Source organism: Aquila chrysaetos, chromosome 20 (genome assembly GCF_900496995.4).
Source record: "Aquila chrysaetos chrysaetos chromosome 20, bAquChr1.4, whole genome shotgun sequence".
NCBI lineage: Eukaryota > Metazoa > Chordata > Aves > Accipitriformes > Accipitridae > Aquila > Aquila chrysaetos.
Window position 1 is genome coordinate 20,606,648 of NC_044023.1, and position 15,705 is coordinate 20,622,352.

The 15,705-nt window shown below is 41.1% G+C and overlaps 1 protein-coding gene across 2 annotated transcripts in view; it reads right to left on the bottom strand.

The window, feature by feature from the left end:
- Positions 1-15,705, bottom strand: part of PDZRN3 (PDZ domain containing ring finger 3) — a 149,978-nt gene that overhangs the window by 76,557 nt on the left and 57,716 nt on the right. The window contains exon 1 of one of the 2 annotated variants that reach the window (XM_030043764.2): positions 3,201-3,432. The exons of the other annotated variant lie outside the window; for it this stretch is intronic. Coding sequence (XP_029899624.1) covers positions 3,201-3,206 — 6 coding nt within the window. The 5' untranslated portion in view covers positions 3,207-3,432. Of the gene's footprint in view, positions 1-3,200; positions 3,433-15,705 lie in introns of those variants that run through there. 2 annotated transcript variants of the gene reach the window in all.

A 15,705-nucleotide genomic window follows, 5' to 3' on the forward strand; every position in this document is an offset into this window, starting at 1 on the left:
ACCTGTTCTTTTCCTGCTCCTTTCACTCTTCAGAGAAGTTTCTTCCCCTCTTTTCTTTTGTGAACGGAAATACTTGCTCTAGTTACAATTCCCCTCGAGTCTCTCCATTGTGTTCCAGCTTTTGACCTTCTCAGTGCAATGTGTACGTGTTTGTATCCACGTGTGGGACAGAGCAAACCAATGTGTATGAGTTGAGATCTCAACATTGTTTGCTCATGGTAATACTCATCACCATCGCACCTAATACTTATTATGAAAGTAAACTGGACTACAGATAAACTCAGATGCAGGAACTGAACTACATGTTCTGCCAATGTTTACAGTACTGTAGTGCCATCTAGTGAAATATCTACAGTAAATATTCTAGTATGTGAGTAAAGTCCATTTTTGCATTAATAAACCAAATTTATTTCTAAATATAATCCTGAGCATATATACTGCTGTTCTCTATGAGTGGGCAAAATTCCATACAAACAGTGATCAGACAAAATAAAATTTTTAACTAATGTAGTTTCTTAAAAGTGCCCCAAAGCATTGCGTTTCCAAGACACTTGGGTTGCACGTGATTTAACATTCCATTGCACGTATATAAAACTTGATTCTTAAATCTCTGATAAAGTCATTCCAAGTAGAAACAAAGGAGCTTTAGTTAACGGTACCCAGTTTGTAGACTAAACATATAACTTGTATAATCGGTCTCACAAAGCTGTTTACACTATTTGCCACGTTTGCAAAGGAATGTGTAAGGGCCTGTTATTTACCTATTTTCTTGAAATGTTAAATCCTGCACAGCTTCTTATTTGTAGCAGATGCTCAAAACCGCCTAGAAAAGCAGCGCAAGAGCCAATGGCTTCAAATGGGAAATGTCACATTTAACCCTTCCCCATCCCTCCAGGTAGGGTACAGTATTTCTTTCTTTAGGGCTTCACCTCCTTCAGGTGAATGGCGCTTCGAGGCAGGGCTTTGCACAGCACGGCCAACTGACTCGGCGCTGCCCGGGACCGTGTCCAGCCCACCCCACGGGGGGACCCCAGGACGTGCGTCTGGGTCAGGGCTGGGCACGAGGGTGAAGAGTTTTTGACGTTACACTGCAGGCACCGAGCACCCCTCGCAGCAGGGCTGCTCCGCGTCCGGCTCCCTCCTAACCCGACCTTTTCCCCCATCATGGTACCACGCGCCCGCGGGCATCGCGGTCAGTAGATGACAGACTTGGCACACGAGCTGCCATTGCCACGCAGGAGATCGGAGCAAGACGAGGCGTAACGCGGGCAGCTGCGGAGCGTGCGTGAGGGGTGGGCACCCCAGTGGGGATGTTGCGTGAGTCTCGGGAATAATCTGCCAGTCTGGATAAATTTGCCTCTAAGTGACATTGCTATCCATTAATTGGTTGAAGAGAGAAATCAAAAAACATTGTCCGCCTGGTCCCGTTTGAGTATGGATATCATTAGTACATCTCAAGTACAAATAGTTTATGTCAGTGAAATCATACAAGCCTTGTTTTTAAAACTCTATCATCGTGTCATCTTAGTCTATCTTAAAACTCCTGTAGAAAATATCACGTGATCAAAAGTGCTTTCTTTTGTCTTAACTTATCTGTTTCCATCTCACCTCTACTGTTACTGCTTTTTATGATACTGTAAAACAGTCAACCCGGGCTTACAAACCAGCTATACTCTGTGATGGGCTGTCAGAGATGGAGACAGCCTCTGCCGAAAGGATTGCAAACCAAGGACTAGATCCAAAATCAGTTAATGAATGTCTTTTCACTGATCTCAGTGAGGTCTGGAGCAGGCCTAACAGCAAAGATGTTGTCTATTAAGTTGAATTTTCTTTTGGATGACATTTTGGAACTGTTAGCATAGTTCACATTTCAGTTTCCATTGTCTGCAACCATATGAACTTAATATTTTACAACAGCTTTACGTACAGATTGGAAATCTGATTTCAGTTACTCCTACTGCTGCTTTATTTCATTTAAGGAAATTGGTATTAAATTGTTGGATATATTTACGTGTCCACATTTGTTATTACTTTAGCCTGTCTGAAGTACCGTGCAACCTACAATACTTCATTCTCACCATTAATTAAAACTCTTACAAGGTTAACACACCCAGGAAGGAGGATTGGGGAGCAAGCATTGTGTAACAGATGAACTCATATAAAATCTAAATGTGATTTAATTAGTTGATAATGGATCATTAATTACAAGGCTAGTGAAATGAAACACATTGTTGTGGGAACACATAATGGAACTATTGAGAAAGAATAGATTTGTTTTCACTAAGTACTTGTCTGCTAAGAAAACCACCTGTGCAAATAACTGGCTCAAATCAGATGACAAGCAGATTTTTTATTGCACAAGAAAGAGTTCGGTTTCCAAGACAACGCACCTAGGTCAAAACACCAAATTGCATATTTTTCTGCAATAAACATTTCATTTACTCTAACAGGTTTAACATCCAGGTTTATAATGTGTCTAAAATATATTTATTAGCTAGCAATTATTTAATACAGCAGCTTCTGCCCAGAAATTGCTGTCCAGTGACTAGGGATTCAGCTAGAAGTATATGGGATCTATCCTAAGCCTTTTGGCATTTTAAACAAATGCTGTAATGCTGTTTGGCTCACAGTAACCTACTGTGAGCTCTGGGGAGAACTAAGCAAGCAGTTTAAATGTTATACAAAAGTTTTTATTTAATTGAATTCAAGCATTTATAAAATTATATTAAATTAGGTCATATTCATAGGTTATCCAGTATTTAACATTTTCACCAGTAATTGCCTGTACATCTAATTTAAAATTTAATGACATTACTTAAGAAAAAGGTTTTCTTGATCTGAGGGCAAATATGCTTTATTTATAGGCCTTTTCTCAGACCGAGAATGGAAAGTACAAATGTGTTACTCATTAAGCCTCACGTTGTTACGTGGTTGGATGACTGAATCACTGCTTCCCTAGGGTGCCTACACCAAAAAGCGCTGGAGTCAGCGAAAATAGAAAAATAGGTGTTCTCATTTCCAGTGTTCCGAATCAGAAAAACAATTAGTAAATCTCTGAAATAATGAGGGGTTTTATTCACCAGAGCTGCCTGGAAGCGGCTCTGAACTCCAGCTCCGACCACTCGCCCGAGACCTGATGGAATTACGTCTTGGCCGCAGAAACAACCGAGCGGTCAGACCGCAGCCCCGCCGCGTGGTACCTCCATAGCGGGATGCTGATCCAAGCCCAAGATGGTCAACTTTGTGTTGACTTGGCAAGACCTTGACTGATGCGCCACTGTCTCCCTGCTTTCTGGGCTGGTTTCTTTTGATTCTGGCCAACTCTGTGCAAGCGGTGAGTTTGCGAGGGCTCGCAGCCACGGCTGTTTCTTGGAGGACTCGCCTGGCACCTCCTTGCTGCTCCCGAACAGGCACGGCAGCCCTGCCTCTGAGCAGAGCACGGGAAAGCACTTGGCGCAAAAGCCAAGGGAAGCGCCACGTGCTGGAGCATATATTTGCATTAGGTGTGACATTTTGCCTTATAAGCGCTAGTACATAAAATACTCCCCTTCTCCTGGAAACGCTCTGCTTCCCGCAGGGAGGAGGGGCCTCCTCAGTGTCCAACAAATGTTTCCAGGTCCCTTTTAGCCTGACTTCGCAGGGAAAGGCAGCTTGTCCGAATGTGCTCTCTCCAGTCTCCTCCCAGTAACTTTTGAACTTCTTGGCTAGTTTTTTGCCAACCTTGACAGATGGTGGGAAGCCTAGAAGGTACCCAGCTGTCGTGAAAGCTGGCAGGGGCGGGCAGGAGCCAGGTGGCCGAGGAGCGCATGTGCTACTCTGGGCAAGCCACAGCGCGTTTGAGTATTGCTCGGTGGATGGGTTGCAAGGACACAAGGGAAAGCTGAGGCTCATGTGGGAGAAGGAAACAAAGGATTTTGGAAGATCCTTTGGGAAAAGGGGCTTAATTTATAGCAAAAAGGTTTGATTGGCTTTTCTGGCCACAGAACAACTTTTTTTCTTTAATGTCATCAGCCCAGGCTACATGGTAGAACACACCTAGTTCTACCTAGTGTGCTCGTAGTGGCATTAGGCATCCATAATCAGACACCGCATTTTGAAAACAGTATTTCTTTCACAAAGATTTTCTTCCCGTGTTTCAGTCTGAGCCACGTTCAACAAAGGGGTAAGACAGAGAGAGGTGCTGCAGTTCCAGCCTTGGTCTGGAGCTCTGAAGAGCATCTGTAGTGTACACACGCCAGGGCCAGCTGATTTCTAGTTGCAGTTCTTTGTGTAAAATGACATACCGGATCTTTTCCTACATTATACAAGCTGGATCTAGGGATGAGTTAGCACAAAGGAGAATTCACGCAGCAGCAGCAGGTGGGACAGCAGGGACTGGACTATAGCCACAGTTCTGGAGTGGCTGGGTGGGCTGGAACAGTATGAAGATGCTTAACAGTATTTTATGGTCACTTTGGAAAATAAAGTGTAATAATCACATTCAAGTCTGTAATTCAAAGGTAGATTGTTGTGTTGTAAGTGAAAATAGGTAGCTGTATCAAACACCTTTTAATGCATATATTTTTTTGAAAAGAATCTCTGAAGAGAGCCTGTGTAAGCTCTGTTCATTTTTCCTAAACTTTCAGCTAAAAGACAGTTAGAAAGACTCACTCTTGTTTCAGTAACAGTACATAAATACAAGTCACACCCTACTGAGACTTCTTTAGGACAAAAACTGACTATAAAGTTCTTGATAAAAGGAGGAGTATGCTTTACATAATTCTGCTCCCTATATCCACTATTCCCAAGTGAAGAAAGGATAACAAATTAAAGCTTATAAGGTGAGACTGAAAAAGAATTAGTGAGAGGTGAGGGCTGGTGGAAGTTAGGAAAACTCTAGCACGTTCAAACTTCAGACATGTTGCTTCCCATCCTCAGAGCACATCTTTTAATTTGAACATCCCTTGCACACAATGAATGGCAGTAAGTGTGGAAGGAATTCACAGTATTAGCTATGCCCTACCCTTTCCTCTGGTCCCACCTATTTAAACGTTGCACAAACCAATGCAGAAAGCATATTCTGTTTCTTCACCCTCTTGTCTTTGATTAATATCTATAGCCAATGTGTTAATTACCATTCAAAATAAAGGTCAAATTCTGTGAGCACTGACATGCAAATAATCAGAAGAACCAAAACATTTATACACATATAGGCATCCAGGACTGGACACCAACTCTTAAAATAGTTGACACGTTACGGGTCCCTTTATTTAGTTTTGGGTTTAGTTGTTTAGTTTTCAGCCAGGTCTGAGCTGAAGCAGTGACACCCGGGCCTGTCACTCTCCCCATGCAGAGACCAGGCAGGCACTAGATGGCTCTCGAGCGACGGGCTTGTTTTTTTTTTCAGAAATTGAGCTTTCTAATAGTATCTTCACTTCCTGGCTTAGAACTTTGTCCAAAATTTCTGTTCCCTCCTACTCATACAGTGTTTTTAACAATTCAGCTTTACCTTCACAGGCACCGTGTAGTTTGTTGTTTCTTGAAGCAGACAGGAGAAAATAGGGCTCTGCTGTGCTCTTGGCATAGGGCTTAAGAGGAACTGGCTGAACAGCCAGAGATGCTGTCACAAGACATAGCTGTGGAAGAAGGATGTATTTCCTGACTTCCACCAAAGCATTCATGAAGACTTGCAGAACTGAGTTAGCTTAGCTGGGAGCCAGCTTAATTGGCACTAATTGGTTTCCCTTGGCTGGTCATGTCTCTTTGGAAGTGAGTTTCATGTTACTTTTCAAGAAGAGCTTATATCTGGTCCTTCTGAGAAAGTGACAACAATCTTTCTGTTTCAGAAGGCAAACAGCTACCATCAAGCTTAGATTTTCAAAAGAAGTGAACTTTGTAAGCAACTGAATGCTTTTACTATCTTCTCCCTGTTGTGATGGGGTGATCACACAAAAGTACAACTGTTGACATCAGCACAGCCCTGAGTTCCTCAGATTGAGAGATGTAGTAGCCTTTCTCCAGTAAACAGAAATAAACAGAAACTGATTTCCTCTCTGTGAAAACAGATAGAGGAGCATACTTTCTGAACACGGCACGCACTTACAATCCTAAGGTAAAGCTTTCCCTCTGAACGTGTCATGGAAAAGTAGGTCAGTTTGCCTGTCATTGGCTATGTATTCAGCGGCTTGGACACATACACTAGTAATGCAGAAATGTTGGCGCAATATACTCTAGAGTTCAAGCTCTATAATGATGGGTTTCAGATGTAAGTAAAATTTTATGAAGATTACAGTCACTGAGAACACTGAAGTTTCTAGCGCATTTAATGACGGCTGTATGACAATGGTTGGCCTTGGGAGCTTTTCTGCTCCTGCGGTATGGCTGCCCCTGCTGCTGAACCACAGGACAGCACGGGTGTTATCCCAGTGCCTATTTCTCTACTCATACTCCCCTGTTTCTCCTGGAAGAAAAGCTGCATGTGTGGGCAGAGGGGATGGGCTGGTAGCAGGACTGCAGTGTATCGGCATGACCTATTTTGTTCATCTCTGCCATCAGGAATTGATCTTCTGCAATTTCACAGTTCTCTGGGTAAAGAGAAGTGTGTCACTGCAATCTCCTACAAGTATAATCATAACTAAAATTCTTTCTGGATATGTGGAAAGGGTCTACTTTACAGCTCAGGCAGGCTGCCTTAATAGTCTTGAAACCCTTTGCTGAGATGCAACCTACTGAACAGTTCGATGCACCCAGCTGAACTGTTCAAAAAAGAACAAAGCACCAAACTGAGAACATTACCAGCAATCACTTGTGGAATTACCATCAACATAAACGTCATGTGGAGGCACAATGTACAAAATACCAATTTCTATCAAGTTCTTCACTCTCCTATTCCATGTTACTGAAACACTTTAGAGAACTACAGCAGAGATGTCGGAATAAAGAACAATGGCAGTTCCTTGTGCATATTAAATAGATTTTCTCAAGTCCGTCCTACACGTTAGATTAGGCAATATCAGCATTTAAAAATTTTAACCATTTGCATTTTGAGGGATGAGACAGAATAAAATGTTATTTTGCTGCACATTAAACTCATAAACGCATTGCTCAGTAAACCTATCATAAGCTAGTGGCCTTTCCAAACTTAGACAGGAAACACCTGGACTTCTGTGGTAAAACATCACTGTGAGTGCACTGTACATTTTGGAACAGATCATTTTGAATTGTTAATAAATATTCATCTTATTGCAGTAAAACACTGTGTGTCCAGTGCTATAAACATTGGTGGAGCTAAATTAAATATGTGCAATGTTAGTCATCTCGACTTTTTTCCCTAAAATGAATACTTGACTTCCCCTGCAAGAAGATCTGAAGTTTTAAAACCTTAAAACCCCAGAAGATAATTCTGTCGGATATAAATTTAAATATCTCTGTTTCTGTTACATTTATTCTTTGTTAACACATTCTCCCATCTTTTCTAAATGGTTCACTATAAAGCTAACTAAAATGAAGTCTTTGTTTCCTTTCCTGCGAAAAGCCTTGCACCTTGGCAAACATAGCACTGTAGGCTCATACAGGAATTCACTGTCGCTCCTCTAATGGTCTCAATTTGAAAAACAAATCTAGAGATGTCCCTAATTATGTGAAAGCCAAAGGGCAAAATGCAAATTATATACAAATCCTCAGGCCTCTCCTCAGGACACAGCATGAAATGTGCCTATCTGTTTTTGCTGCATTGGTATAACTTACATTTGTGATAAAGGGCTCCAGAATCATGCCCTGAATTGAGAAGAATTTCCTTATTTTAGGAGTAATCATTTAATTGTTGCAAATCAGTCCTGAACTGAATGAAGACCTGAACTTTCTGCTACAGTGTCCTGAAAGTGCTGGTGATGTGGCTGCAGGAGACGCAGCTGACAGAAGATCCAGTTTGGACTCGGTTCCAAATCATAACATAGATTCATTAAAGGTCATGATAAACAAATCTGGCATGCATCCTGCTGCATATGCTTACACGTAAGGTTAATCTTTTACAGACAATTTGCTTAGGTTTGGGGGCTGTTTCCATGTTTCTCTCGCCTAACTGTCTTTTTTAAAGCACGCTTGCTAATACTATATTTCCGTGTCCTAACAGCTTGCACTGTTTAGGTTTAACATAAGCATTCACCAATTTTCTACTAAAATATATTGCCCATAGAAAATTAATATATTTTTCTGCTTTTTCTCTAAGCATTTTAATACTCAGGAAAACAAGATATCATAAATCTAAGGAAAGAAAAGCTGCTTTCAATTGAGCAGAGAAAAAATGAAAGGCAAAGTCTGTTGTGCATGTGTGTCAACAGCTTTCAGAGCTGCGATCTGAGCACAAAAAGCAATCAGAAAAATCACACTGCTCATACAAAAAAAAATTTCCCTTGGTGAGAACTCCACAAACACTGAAGCAGCCTTAAAACTTGGCTTATTGTGCCTGTCTGTAGCTCCACAAAGACGACTACTTGTTTCTATTTTCCGAATGTGTTGAAAACTGGAACATGGCAGCTGTAATTCTGCTCTAAAGCTCCCCCAAACAAACACCAAAACAACCCTGACCACCTGTTTTGAGCAGACTTCAGCTGTGGAAAATGCCTCTCCAAAGAGAAAGTGTTGGAGAATATTTATGAGAACCTAAAAGCAAGCGGGTTCTAGCTGAGATTTTTCTATATGCATAGCACTGCATTATTTCTTAAATAATTATTGCTTTGTCCCTTCTAACCCAGGGAGGTTATTTATTTTGTGCTATCATCACTGTTGTCGAGAGGAGTATTTCCTTCCATTGAGATGCATGATGTAGGTAGAACAGAAATTTCAGCCTCAGTCATTACTGCTGTCCGATGGGGACAGCAGAAGGGAGTGCTGGACCTCCTCCGGAGCTGATGGCACCTGTGCAGGGGACCCGTTCGGCTGAATGACAAGCTCTGTGCAAAACCTGATGTTGGGTGGGCAGAGCATGCTGTAGAGGGGGCAGGAGCCCACCACCAAAGAATCAGCTCTTCCTGGAGCTGGCTCTTTGGTGGGACACCTCAGGTTTCTTTGCCTGGCTCAGGTAACCAACGTAGCTTCCTTCATTTGTATTTGCTTCTAGAGGGGATGGATGACATCTGGAATATACAGCACTTTGGGCAGACCTAGGCACTGCTCACAGACTCCTACTCCTTTTAAATACTCGTCAGTCACCCTATGGAGCATACTCTGTATGCTATGGCAGTTAAAATATCCAATAATACGATAAATAAATGGAACTGTACTTAGTACAACATCTGTTCTGCAAATTGTCTCTGAACCATCTTCTTTTTTCATTACATACACAGTAGTGATTTTTTTTAACTCTACCTTTACGGTGCTATGGTTAAATAATGCCATAATCCCCTCCTGCTTGGGCTCCATCAGCCCGCGTTGCCTGAGGAAAGTCGAGCTGCTCTGCTCACAGCTCCTCACCACTGCTGCTCCGTGCACCCTCTCAGCTATTGCCACATTGAATTTTCTGTTTTCTGTTGACACAAATAATCTCGCAAAAATTGCAGACATTTTGAACAGCCACTGTGTTCAACAGATATTAGTATTTCCGTAAGTAATCAGGCAGTCTGGTATTTAAACGTCAGAGAATACAAACACTGCGTGAGACACCCAAAGTGTTCAAAGAAATTCTTACTATAATGAGCGGTTCAAGAGCTAGAAAAGGTACATGCAAAACATTCTTTGGAAGTTTGTAAAATTCTGTTTAGCAGCATTGCCTATAAAATAGTAGGGTAGAGTAACAAAACCAGATACCAGATACTCAGCTTAAAGGGCTTCTGAAGTGGATGAGATGCTATTCCCCAAGCCATCTAAACTGAAGCAATTTTCATATAGTAAACAGATCATAGATTATCTGACATGAAGACTGTTTTTGCTAAGTGGTAGCTTAGCAAAGCATTCAGTAGCTTGCCTTTTTTTTTTTTTTTTTTGGCTGATCATGGCCAGTGTGATGGAAATGAAATGGATAGAATGGAAGAAGATTAGCTCATCCACCTTGAACAGATTTAATAATCCTCATTATCTTTTTTTGTCAGCTTCCTCCTCTAACCAGCGAAGGAGAAGCTCCCATTAATACCAGACCGCCTAACTCCCCAGTCCAGCAATGCTGACTATCCCTACTGCTGGGTATTCTCATGTTTTTCACCTACTGTCTAGAGAGGCTGCCAGGGCACTGAGGTGACTTCACCGCACCGCAGACAGTCGTGCAGAGACTGATCTTTCTCCCTGTCATGTTCAAAACACTAATGGTCTTACTCGATATCTAGAGACCTTTCATTTTAGAATTTATTCAAGCTGGACTGCAGAGCTGGATTGAGATTTCCTCGATAGCCTTGCCCCACACTGCAATGCTGAGAAAAAAGCTCAGACTATTCACAACCTCCCCTGCTCTCATGAATGGCTTGTTTGTATGGGTGGTTTTGCCACCAGGCTGGGTACTATGAACACTCTCACTGTTACTGTTTAACTATAGTAAATCAGTTAAAGACTAACTGTGGTGTTCCGGAGAAATATTTTATTTCACGCAATGAGACTGGCCTACAGTCATGTATCTGACTTCCAGACTGGAAAGACTATAAAGAACAATGATTTTGAACTTCACTGCATTTTTTTCAGTGACTTATATACACACAGAGTAAGGAAGAGGAGGACTTTGTGCTTTAGCAAGCTCAAAAGTGAATACATCTTCCTTTTCAAATACTCTACTGGCAGAGAAAATATTCTACTGGGTCTAAAAAAATTAGCAAATAGGTATAACTATGAAGGCATTTTTAATGAAAGATTTCACTGTGCATTTCTCCAGTTAACTAAATATGCAGCAAAGAGCTAAAAGCAGACATTATTATGATAACTCCTAAGTGACCAGTTCAAACAGGCAAAACACGTCCCTGCCCGGCGGATGTTAGGGTAAATGCCTTTCCAATAAACTCTCCAGATTCTAAACTACAGCATTTCATTTTTCCAGAAGCCTCTCAAGTACGACCATGTGGATTTTCAATGGCAGAAACATCCTGCTCACAGCTGATGTTTTGTCAAGCTGTTTTCTTCCCCAAGCCAAGTCAGGAGAAAACACATAAATATTCTTACAAGCAGGTCACTTATTTTCCAGCTGACATGCATTTTGCATTCCACTATTTTCACTCTATTTTCCCTACACACAGAGTCCATATTGTTATAGGGAAAGCAGTTTATATTAGAAAATTGACCTGGCACAACTTAAATTCTTCTAGCAAAACTTGAGTAAAAACCTGTGTGGACACTCTTTTCATTGGAGACTGGAATATTTTAATTTAATGTAAAGCTATTAGGAAAGGATTCAACTGAACTAAATGAGAAAGTTTAATTTTAAAGTTGGAGTTTGGCACCAATTATCTATATTTAAAAAAAACCCACAACAGATTCAAATTATATCGTGGTGACTTTTCCATGCAGAGAAACCCTTAAATTCTCTATCATTTTGAGATTCTATGCTTTCTCCAATCAAACTGACCAGCTTTAGGATACAGAGAGGATGGTATGTCTGTTTGCATTATTCACCATCTGAATAGGGACTAATCCCATGAAAACATGTAGACATAAACCAGTGAGAGATGAAAATCAAGTCAAACTGTGATAGGTAGTATGTGAGAGGAAAAGGAAAATCCTTGATGCAAAATATTGGAGCAAATGAGTTTTAAATCTCTGTATGAACAGAACAAACTTCTGACATCTGAAGCATGATTTAATACTACACCAGACGTTGATTTATTTTGTCTTTTTAGAAAAGCATATAACAATTTGGTATAGAATTTTTGCTTTCATTATTAGTCTGTGAAAACAGCATTAAGGAGGTGATCACAGTAAGTCTGAAGCTTTGCTCTGATTAACAAATTAGCCAGTTCTAAACAGATCAAGTAACAGTCAGAAAAGCCGATGACCCTTGAAAGCAGGCTTAAACTTTCATTGGGCCACTTATTACAGACCACTTGCTTGGGATGCAAACAATATCAGGTGTGCCCCCTTGGACCAGAAAATCTCTTTATTAAAAAATGAAAGAGCACTTGGTTTTCACTAGTTGCTTTGAAGTAATGCAGTTATTCCTAGTAAGAGGGATTTTCAGGACCCAAAGAGTCTGTATTTAAAAAGAGATTGCTTTCACTGGCATACTCCAATTTAATTAACTCAGATTTATAAGTAGAAGATCTATGTTAGTTGCATTTGTTATAGGAAATACAAAATTAAAAAAAGAGTTCGTAATCAAATGGCATTTATAGAAAGGGGACAGTATTTTAAAAGTGAACACATCAGAAAATATAATGTTGTTGAATGCTGAATAATTCATTTTTCATAGGAGGGGAGATGCCTTTTGAAAGTTTTTGCCAACTGCTGTATGGCTCTAAAGTGATATTCTTAGGAGCCATTTCCTGGACTCCAATGGGTGCTGAGTTGGGCGAAGGCACCCTGAATAGCTAAGATTTTTCGTTTTAACTCTGTGGTTTCTTCAAGATGTTTTCTCAAATTTTAAAATGCTAAATACTTCAGCTTCTATTCAGTCTTTAGAGGTGCTATTTGTCAGAAAGAGAAAAGATTTCTGGTGTAAATCAGTATAGTTGAGGACCCGTCTACTGTATTTACTTGCTCAAAGATAGTGTTCTCCTACACACATTTAAATGGGTATAAATTAGGCGGGATCTCACAAACTGGGTCAGTGCATTGCCTCGCGGTTCAGCATTAATAAATAAAGTATCTAACAAACCATTTCAATGACACTATGAAAAATTCATTTTTGGCACAGAGTGAGACTAAGTACAGAAAACGATACCATGTACTAAATTTACAGCTGTTGCAGTGATTTCTGTTCATTACATATCTCATTCACTATAGATTCCCTGTTGAAATGGCATTTCTCTTCTGAAGCTATACTATCATACGCTATAACATTAAGTGATGAAAGTGGTTTCGGTATTAACGTGCAGCTCATATTTGCTACTTTGAGAAAATGTAGGTCCTGACCTTGCAGGTACTTTTGCCCGAGTAACTTTATATATACCTAAACAAATGTATTGCACATATAGCTCTGGAAATCCAGAATGCCTTTCTCCAAGAATTACAGAGTGGTTTGTCAGTAAACATCTTAACTAGGGAAGGGTGACATCTGACAGAGCTACCAGTCTTAAAGCTGAAAACACATCCAGAGTTCATTTCTGTAGCCCACACATTACAGAACGCACCCTATGATGGGCAACCAACTCAATGAAATCTGTGAGTTTATTCAGGGGTAAGACTTAGAGACAAGAGTACAGAACACATTTTCTCAATCTCCAGGTTTCAAGCTGCTACAGAATTTCAGTTCCAAAGTATGATCTAGTCTAGCTTGGGAATTTTCATATGAAGGCTCTTAGTGCATCTGGTTTGATTTGTTTCTAATCAACCAATGTGGATTTTTAAAATGTATTCCCTTGGAAAGTTTAGCTGATATTTTTAAGGAAAACAATAAAGAAAATTCAGCTTTGACATGCACTTTTTTTTTTGCTTATACAACAAAAACTTTGCTTTCAAGTCTGTGGTGTTCCAGAGACGCTGGGGAACAGAACTATTTTTTCATGCCAAAGTATGCATTTCTGTCGTAAGTAGATTATTTAAAGAAACCTGTCCTGTTAAATAAAAAACCACAGTGCACCAGTTCATAAACGAAAATTGTCAGTATCAAATTAAAAAAAAAAAATCAGAATTAAACAACAAAAAAATTATTGCAGATCTATGTATTTTTATCAGCTACTGAAATTACCTGTGGGATTCTTAATTTTCTGTGAGTCAGGTCTCTGCCCCAGCAGGGTAGAAGACCTCAGGAGGCACCCAGGGAGCAGGTTTCCAAACCTAGCTGCCGTGGACGGCTGCTTACCCTTCATCTTAAGTCTGTGGCCCCTGTGGTGGGGCCTGATTCTCTGCCTTCTGCCTGTGTTTTCACTTGGCTTCAGCATCAGAGTCCGTTGCTTTCCTGATCTGTGTCATGTCCCAATTCCCATTTTTGCCTAGATATGTATTATCTTTCTACTGGTTGCCCTCCAATCTCAGTTGACTGCTGTAATTAGTGGGTTTGATATCTGTCTTACTTCATCCCTACCACTTTCTGGATCATTGAAATACAGCCCTTCGAAACATTTAGCAACTTCCCTATGCTTTGGTTGATGCCCAGCTGCAAAACATGCACTAAGTAGAACTTCCATCCTTTCTACATATAATATGGAATAACTAGGGAGGTTTCAAAAACATTAGTATTCCACAGCACCTTTTTGTACATGATATATTTTAGTTGAGATTGGTAAAAATACCTGTAACTAGTCATCCTTGGCACCTTTTCAGACCATTTCTCAGTTGCTTACGCTTTACCAGTTTTATCCACGAGGTTGAAATTATCCATGCCGGATATCTGCTTCACATTTAGTTTTGTGGAAAATTTTTCAAGCAAAAAAATTGCTCATCTGTTTCTGAGAATGAATATAAGGGAAAATATGCTGTTTTGCACACCATAAGTATTCAGACATCGAACCTCTCACTTCACACGCGGGCCGTGGTGGCACATTGCTTTGGCAGGTAAGGTCACCAGAGCCTGCGGCTGTGCTGGGCATGCCCTGCGCCAGCGCTGCTGCAGCTGGGAGCTCCCAGCTTCCCTCTCCCGTCCTAAGACAGGAGACAAGTGGATGAAAAAGAAAGCAGCAGCCTGGCTAAAACCACAGGGCAACGGTGTAGCCTGGGGTTTGCAGTGTGCAACGGTGTAGCCTGGGGTTTGCAGTGTGCAGTGGCAAGCTGTGCCTGCACGAACCTGGGACTGGCTGGGGCGGGAGATCTGAACGACGGGATCCAGCACCAGGGGAAAGGAGCTGGAGGGACACATGCTGCATGAGAAACCAGAAAGACCGGGGATGATGATGGGAGAGTTTTTTGGGGAAATATAGTCCGTTTTTTAAAACAGTCGAGCATTGCTGTGCTGCAGATCACTCAAAATGAGCTTTTTGCAGGTGGCCACAAGCTGAACATTCCCCAATGCGTTAATGCCCAGCGTGAGGCACCTCATCTGGCTGGTCTGCTGGAGTGCTGCCACCCCGCAACCTCACACTACCGTAGTGTCCTGCTCTAAACATTCAAAGTGATGATGTAACTCTAAATACTCTGAGATCAGGTCTAAGGCTTACCACCTGTCAAATCTGGCCTGTCACCCACCATGGGATGACCTTTTTTCCCTGTACTTCAGGTTCCTACCTCTTAATATCATCTCACTTTGCAGTTGGGAAGATTAATTAATGTTGTGAAAAAGACACAAAAAGGGACAACCATGGCAAAACTAGCAATTCTGTTCTCGAAGCAAAGTTCAGACCCTGTCAGTAAGTCAGCCATGTGAAACACCCGCTGAACAATAAGAGTAACACAAAAGTACTGAAAAGCTGCTCGTCCCAGCCAGTGCCATCAGTTGTGTGCATTGGAGGGAGGTTTGGGGGACAGTTATGTGATCACAGGATTAAAGCAAAGAATATACAGCTGTCCTAGCCGTTGAGCCTTTCAATGTACAATTTAACAATCTTTTAATGCAATTTGCGTGTGTGATGTGCAATATATGAATTCAAATGTGAAAGCCCTTTGTATGTAGCACATTACGTAGCTTCTTGCTGTTTGCTTTAGAAATTCTTAACTGCCCAACTG